The sequence below is a fragment of the Pterocles gutturalis genome, unplaced genomic scaffold, assembly GCF_000699245.1.
Source record: "Pterocles gutturalis isolate BGI_N339 unplaced genomic scaffold, ASM69924v1 scaffold27263, whole genome shotgun sequence".
Taxonomy (NCBI): domain Eukaryota; kingdom Metazoa; phylum Chordata; class Aves; order Pterocliformes; family Pteroclidae; genus Pterocles; species Pterocles gutturalis.
Window position 1 is genome coordinate 6,977 of NW_010126491.1, and position 7,822 is coordinate 14,798.

The 7,822-nt window shown below is 47.6% G+C and overlaps 1 protein-coding gene across 1 annotated transcript; it reads left to right on the top strand.

The window, feature by feature from the left end:
* Positions 1-2,289: 2,289 nt before the first annotated feature.
* LOC104460187 (keratin, type II cytoskeletal-like) lies at positions 2,290-7,586 on the top strand (the record flags this gene model as incomplete). The annotated part of the gene is made up of 9 exons (XM_010079006.1): positions 2,290-2,526; positions 3,914-4,131; positions 4,796-4,856; positions 5,346-5,441; positions 5,798-5,962; positions 6,052-6,177; positions 6,484-6,704; positions 6,899-6,927; positions 7,549-7,586. Coding segments are annotated over exons 1-9 (1,191 nt in total), but the record flags the coding sequence as incomplete, so codon positions are not given.
* Between the last annotated feature and the right edge of the window lie 236 nt (positions 7,587-7,822).

A 7,822-nucleotide genomic window follows, 5' to 3' on the forward strand; every position in this document is an offset into this window, starting at 1 on the left:
TTGTGCAGGGGACAAAGGGGAGGTGCTTGACATTTGGAAATTGTTCCACCAGTGCTTTGCGAGACAGTGTAGCAGACCTCGGTTGTCTTCTTGAGATAAAATACCCCAAAAAACTGGACATGACCCGGCAATGTGTGCTTGTGGCCCAGAAACCCCCCGTGTCCTGGGGGCATCCCCAGCAGCGTGAGCAGCAGGGTGAGGGAGGGGATTGTCCCCCTCTGCTCCACTCTGGGGACCCCCCCCGGGGTGCTGCCCCCAGCTCTGGGGTCCTCAGCACAGGACAGACACGGAGCTGCTGGAGCGGGGCCAGAGGAGCCATGGAGATGGGCCGAGGCTGGAGCAGCTCCCGTGCGAGGACAGGCTGAGAGAGTCGGCGTGGAGAAGAGAAGGCTCCGGGGAGACCTTCCAGCACCTCCCAGTGCTGAAAGGGGGCTACAGGAGAGCTGGGGGGGCTCTGGATCAGGGGGTGCAGGGACAGGACCAGGGGAACGGGCTGAAGCTGGAAGAGGGGAGGTTTGGATGAGAAATGAGGAAGATTTTTTGGATGCTGAGGGGGGTGAGGCAGTGGCCCAGGGTGCCCAGAGAAGCTGTGGGTGCCCCATCCCTGGAGGGGTTCAAGGCCAGGCTGGATGAGGCTTTGGGCAACCTGGGCTGGTGGGAGGGGTCCCTGCCCATGGCAGGGGGTGGCACTGGGTGGGCTTTAAGGTCCCTTCCCACCCAAACCATCCTGGGATTCTGTTATATTAAGACTGAGGACTCTCAGTGGCTTTTTCAGCAGCAGCACTTGGCTCCCAAATGCTTTTTAATGTGTCCATGGCCGTTGAGTCCTGCATTGGAGTGTGCTCGGACTGGAGAGGTGGAGTCTTGCACAGATACGAGGAGAGGAAAGAGGGACGGATCAGTCAGAGGCTGAGTGGGAGAATCTGTGCAGAAAAGCTTGGAGCCCAGCTCTGTATTTGATATCTCAGCTATCCAGTAACTGGCCTTTAAAAAACCCCCCAAACAGGCAGTTTCAGTTCATGGTCCAACTATTCCCACATGGAAGAGCACGAGCAACCACAGCAGAAGGGCCAAGAGTCCTGGTCTGTGGAAGCGATGGGTCATCTGTTCCCCAAGGTGACCTTATCATAATCTTGAATAGTTAAAAGTTTGGTTTAATTGATTAAAGTTTATCTGAGAGTTTTCTCTTTTCCATTTAAAATTCTGTATCCATTTATTTAGCCTAAAATTGACACAGAGAGAATAAATTTTTTTCTATTTTCTAGACAGCATTTCATGACCTAAAGGCAGGTTTATGAACTAAAGTCAGATTTCTTTTTATGTCATTAGCAAGAAGACCAGGTTGCAACACCTCCCCTCCCCCTGCAGAAGCAAGACTTACTCATGGGTGGATATAGTGGGAGTGAGAGAAAAGAGAGAATGGGAAGCCAAGGCAGTCTTTGCTCTCTGTCGCAGGTACTCCTGGTGATGCGGTGAAGCAAGGTGAACCTCCCCCGAGTCAATACGAGGACAACATCAAGACCTTCTGCCTCACGAAATGAAACGCCAAAAGAGGTGGAGAGATTTGAGAGCGGGTAAACCATGGCACCGTGCACAGATAACTGTGCGAGCTGTAATTAATGATGGAGGGCAGGCTAATGAGATAAGGAAATCTCATGTGACCAAAGCTCATGAGTCAAGCAGGATTTGGGGAATTTCACAATTCCTCCATTGGTGTGTGTTGTTTACTCTGACCTCTGTTCAGGCAGCTATTAATTGCTGCCTGATGAACCAAACCCAATAATAAGATTAACAGACCTGCTAATTACCACGGAATGGAGATTGACTTCTCCAGAACGTATAAAGGAGAACTTCCGTAACCCCTACCAGAGGAGCCGAGGATCCTGCACTCTTACTTCTCCTCCTGATTTACAACCTTCCCCACCTGCGTGCTTGTCTTCTCTTAACGCTATGAGCCATTTCTGGAGATTTGGGGACGGGAGTTTCAGTTCTTCTTCTGCTCACTGTGGCACACTGGGTGGTGGAAGAAGTTCATCTACTTTAAGCCATCGTCAAGACGATAGAGAAGGAAGATACAGTGGTTATGGGTACGGGTATGGTTATGGCAGCAGGAGTCTCCACAACCTTGATGGGTTGAGGTATGTTTCCGTTGGTGGAGGCTATGGAGCAGATGGAAGAGGATATGGGAGATGTCTGGGATTTGGTGGTAGGAGATATCCTGATAGCGGCTTTGGTGGAAGAAGATACTTTGTGGGAGCTTTCCAAGGTGGTGAAGCAGGGCTTGGTAGCATGTATGGAAGAAGTTCAGGCAGAGAGGTGCTTGGAGGAGGCCTTGGTAGAAGTGCCTTTGGTGGACAAGGGTCTGGACAGGCTGGTGTTATCAGAGGCATCGAGGAGGTCCATGTCAACACCAACCTGCTGAGGCCAATACAACTGCAAGTCGACCCCGAGTTCCAGAGAGTGCGGTCCGATGAGAAAGAGCAGATTAAGGCTCTCAACAACAAGTTTGCATCATTCATCGATAAGGTGAGTCCCTGTTCTCTTATTTACCTGCTACCTGGGGAGGGGGAAATATAAGGGGTGCTGCTCTGCCTGTGAGCTATGGGGACACCTTCACATGGCATCTTCTCCCTCCCAGAATCACCGCATTGGCTAGAATTCCTTGTGCTGATGCGAAGTTCTTAATAGCTTGCTATAAACACTGCTGCATTAATCACGTTTAGCTCTGGGATAAGTATTTCTGAGTTGTTTTTTGTGGCCGGATAATAACACACTACTGGGATGTCACTGACACATTAACTCACTTCTCTTTTGAGGAAAAGGGTTTCTGCATGGCCACTAATATTCTGGTGCCTGGGAAATGCTGGTGCTAGCAGGAAAAATGGGTGAGGGACTTGGACATAGTTGATGTGCTCTGTTTCTTTTTCTCAAGCAAAGCAAAATGTTGCCTATCTCCAAATCACAAAGCAAATTACTTCTTTGCTTGGAGGTCTGAGCCCCTTTGAGGTGGCCAGTGGCCCCCACACCTTTCTTCTTTACGTCTTTCTTGGTTTGTGCTACAATACTTCCACCTCTGTCTCCAGTCTTGTCTTCTCTTTCGTTTCTACTCAGAGACACAGGAATAAAACAGCCACAAGAACACTTCCACCCACGCAGACCTGACATGTGCCTTTGTTTGGGTGCTGACATGTGCCTCTGCACAGGGTGGAAACTTGTATTATTTGTCACATGTGAAGACTTAAGGGCTCCTTATATTGCCCTACAGAAAAGTGTTGGTTACACCCAGAATTTTAAGTGTCCTTAGTCCTGAAAAATAGGAGTGCCTTTGGCTTTTTTTTTTTTTTTTTTTTTTTTCTTTTCTGAAACCTTCTGGATGCCAGCTTCCAGATTATAATCTCTTCAGTGTCCCAGCTGAAGACATGCTACCCCTCTGGTTTCCAAAAATACCAGCTCTGCATGTTATAGGTCTTTATGACCTTCTTTTCTAAGGCAAGGTCTATCTAGGAAGAGAGTGGTCCTCTGTGGTCCTCTGAGAAAGGGTTAACTGTCCTTGTGTATTTGGGTGTCTAAGGTACTTCAGAAACAGCTGAAGTTTCTCTCCACCCCAAGCATCTCCCTAGATATTGTGCATTCAAGAGAGGAAAAGCCAGCAAAGATGTCAGCATCAGCTTTGAGGAGCAGCAGTAAAATCACACCCTTCTTATGCCACAGGCTGGGAAAAAAGAGGTGTCCTCCCTTCAGCCTAAGCTGCCTCGCGTGCTGGTGCCAGTGCTGGTACCTGGTCCCACCTGATGAAACCTCTGGACTATCCTGCATTGGAAATACTAACTAGGATTTGTTTTGCTAGAGGGACTCGTGCTGATGTTGGTGTCTCCCCCAGTGCTCACCAGTGGCTCTGACCTTTGCCTTTCAGGTGCAATGTCTCGAGCGGCAGAACCAGGCTCTGATGGCCAAGTGGGAACTTCTGCAGCAGCAAAGCTCCCGACCAGAAGAGAGCAGAAATATCGCCTCTTTCTTCCAAGCTTATATCAGCACCCTGCAGAGGCAGCTAGAAACGCTCCAGAACCAGAAGGAGCAGCTGGATCCGGAAGCGTACAGGATGCTTCAGCTTGTTGAAGATTATAAAAAGAGGTGAATAATCACAAATCTGTGAAAAAGCATACTGGAATTTTCCAAGTTCCTGGGGTGGCATAGCTTAGCTTCATGCCTTCGAGAGTTTTGTAGCCACTATAGCACCACTCTGCAGCAGGGTCATGATGGGACTTGACTTTGACGCCTAAAGCAGATGTGGCGAGGGTAGAACCCAGAACAGTAAGAGGAAAATGAAAGGCCCTGTAGATCTACCCTCCCACTCTTCTCTCCTCCTGTCCTTCATGCCCTTCCTCCCCCAAGCAATGAGTAACCCAGGAGTCCTCACTGCTGCTGGTAGTTGCGGAGTTGTGGTCAACCCGGACAGTGGGGAGGGGAGGGACAGATCTGAGCAGTGGGGTCAAGTCAAGAAGAGTCGTCGCTTCTTCTGGCTTAGCTGCACCCAAAAGATGATATATACCCACAGCTCTGAAAAATGGGAAGTTTGGTTCAGAATTACAGGGATGTTAGAACCGATCTGTATCTGTCACATTTTGTTGGGCAATTTAGCATAAAGGTCTGCAGAGGGTTTGCAATGGCCTTTGAAGTTGCCAGAAACTGCAGATAAATGAAAACTCGACACATTCCCTTTGGTTTCTGATCCACTTGACTGAAAAAGTAAGATAAGAGTTGATGAGCTACCTATTTCTTTTCTCTGCTGCAACAGATTCGAGGATGAGATCAACAAGCGTGCGTCTAAAGAAGAGGAGTTTGTGGAGCTCAAAAAGGTGAAGCAATCCAAGACACTGAGCTAAATCAAAGCCTCAGAAACAGATCAATAACGGGATGGGTGCTGAGGTTTTCAAAAGCAAGGTCTTTGCTTAGCTTCGTCTAACTCTCCTCTAACTGAAGCCATGGAAAACCTGAGCTTTTTACTGCAAGGACTTAAATAATGCCTACACGTGACTTAAGAGAACAGAACATTTTGTCAACTTTTTATTAGAAGAACTCATGTAATCTATGTTTCTAGGTTTTGCATTTTCTCCAGGAAAATGGCCACAGCTATTTTCCCTATTTCCAAGCCATTCTTTTCTTCTAAGAGTTAAAAACTTTCCCTTTGTTCCAATTGCTTTTCAAATGGCATCTGAGGTTCATGGGCCATTATTTGACTCCAGGAATGAAGGCTTTAAGGAAATGTACCAAGTCTTGCAAGAATTGCACTTCAGTGGAGAATTTGGATCAAAGAAATACAAATATGCCTACGGCTTTTTTTACAGGAACTGGACAGTGCCTACATGGGAAAAATGGAGTTTGATGTTCGGGTGGAAATACTGAAGCAGGAGCTTGAGTTCCTCAGATGCTTACATGAAGCTGTGAGTATGCTTCTTTGATTCAAAACTTACCCTCAGGTCTTGAAGGACATGTATCTTTTGGAGGTTCCCAGAAATTTTTGCCTAAACAGGACTTTCTGGTGTGGAGAGTGGGTCATCCTTGGTCTTTGATCTTATCAAATCCTTTTTAATCTGTGAGTGAAAGGGGGGTCTGGTGTGTCATGAAGGCTGAAGAGACACTTGAAACTTAAAACCGGTGGTGGAACAACAGGACCTGGGGGATGCAGGTAGGGAAGTTCCAGTGGGAAACTGGCCAGAGGGTCCCATTGCTTTCTTCATAACAGGACCTGGACTGCTCACATGGACTGTTAAAATCCAAAATCTTGTTTTCCTTGCAGGAGCTGTCCCAGCTGCAAACAGTAGCCGGCAACACCGATGTCATCCTGTCCATGGACAATGATAGAGAACTGAACATGGATGGCATCATTGAAGAAGTCAGGCAGGAGTACGAGACAATTGCTCAGAGAAGCAAAGCTGAAGTAGATGCCATGTATCGGGGCAGGGTGAGTAGACACCAACAAAACAGGGAGGCAAGTCTGTCTGCTCCATGGAAAAGAAACCAAAAATGTCTGTTCTCCTCTCTGCACATCAGTACCAGGACCTTCAGAACATGTGGGTGAACCAACGTGAGCAGCTGAGGAACAGTTATCAGGAAGTCCAGGAACTCATCAGGCAGATCGAAAGAATACAAGCAGAAATTGAATTTGCAAAGAAAAAGGTAAAGGTGATACTTTCCAACATGACTGAACTATCCAAGTCACTTGTGCCTGGGGACTCGGTGCAATGTAACGTAGCCTGTGCTTTTGAGGGAAGCCTAGAGATGATGTTTTCTCTTCAAAATGAAGCAGATTTAGATTTTGGATGTCTACATTAGGATGTAATTTGGGTTAACTTTCCCAGTCTAATGTATCTTCTGAGTCCCGTCCTTGAGGCAGGTCTTTTAATTTCCAAGGACTGCCAGAAGGGTTTGAAGATCCCAGTCCTGTAGAAGGGAAAGGGACACATTCTGTTTGTGCCTCTGCAGAATGCCAGCCTCCGAGAAACCGTTAGAGATGCTGAGCAGCGTGGGAGCTCTGCCGTCAGAAGCGGCCAGGAAAAGCTTCAGGAGTTGGAAAATGCCCTGCAGCAGGCCAAAGATGATCTCGTTCGCCTTCTTCGTGATTATCAGGAGCTCCTGAACGTGAAATTGGCCCTGGATGTTGAAATCGCCATGTACAGATCACTCCTCGAGGAGGAGGAGAGCAGGTGGGTACAAACGACTCATCCCAGATAGAAGCACCTGTAGAGAGCAGCCTGTTCCACTCTCCTGTCTGTCACTGAGAGCTCCAGGAGGAGCTGCTGCCTGGAAGAAGTGACCTCTTCCACTGGCTTCCCGATAGGACCTAGGCCAACTTTACTTTTATTGGATGCATTACCTCAATGTCACTTTTCCTCCACAGGATACAGGAAGGCTCACCAACCACCATCTGTAAGTATCTCAAGGGTTTGCTTTGTCTTTTTCAAGAGCACAGTTACCATTTTGCTGTTTGTGGTACTTAACACCTACCATCAGAACAACCTATCTTAGCTCCTACCTTAGTTTCTGAGGGAGATGAAGCAGAAGGGAGTCTCTGGTGAGTGTGTATCTGTGAATATACGTGTATACGCATTAATATGTCAACACGGAGCTAGTAACTTTGAAACCTATTGGCTAATTACAACCAAATTTGTAGGAAGTGGGAAACACTTCACTTACTCCATAGGTCTATGCAGTGCATGCCAGAACTGAAGGGAAAAAAAAAATCTAGTGGAAATAGGAGGCCAGCCAAAGGCAAGAGAAAGCCATACTCTTGGCTTTCTTAAAGGAAGGGCTGCAGTGTTCATGTACGGAGTAAGGCGTAAGTCATGTCAAAGATAAGCTAATAAAGCCAGAACCACAGGAGAAAATGTTTCATAGGTACATACACTAATGAAGATCCTTGTTGCCCCTCTTCAAAGATATCACTGTGACCACTAGAGTAGGTACAATGACACCTGGACATAAGTACTTAATATCAGTTGTACTTATAATATTTCTCAGTAAATTTTGGGTCATTTCCATTTCTTGCAGGTGTCATTGACCACGCAAGTGCTACTGGAGTCTACGGAGTAGGATCTGCAGGCTTGGAAAGTGTAAAGGGGGGGCCGAGCTCTGGCGGTGTCGGCAAAAACAGAACGAAAGGGTCGATCGCTGGGGAAGGGAAAGGCAGCAGCTCTGGGGGAGGCGGATCCAGCTCTGGTAGTGGTGGGTCCATTTCTGGAGGAGGAGGGAAAGGCTCAGGGTATGGGGGAGGAGGAAGTGGAGGATCCATCTCTGGTGGTGGCCACAGCTCTGGAGGAAAAGG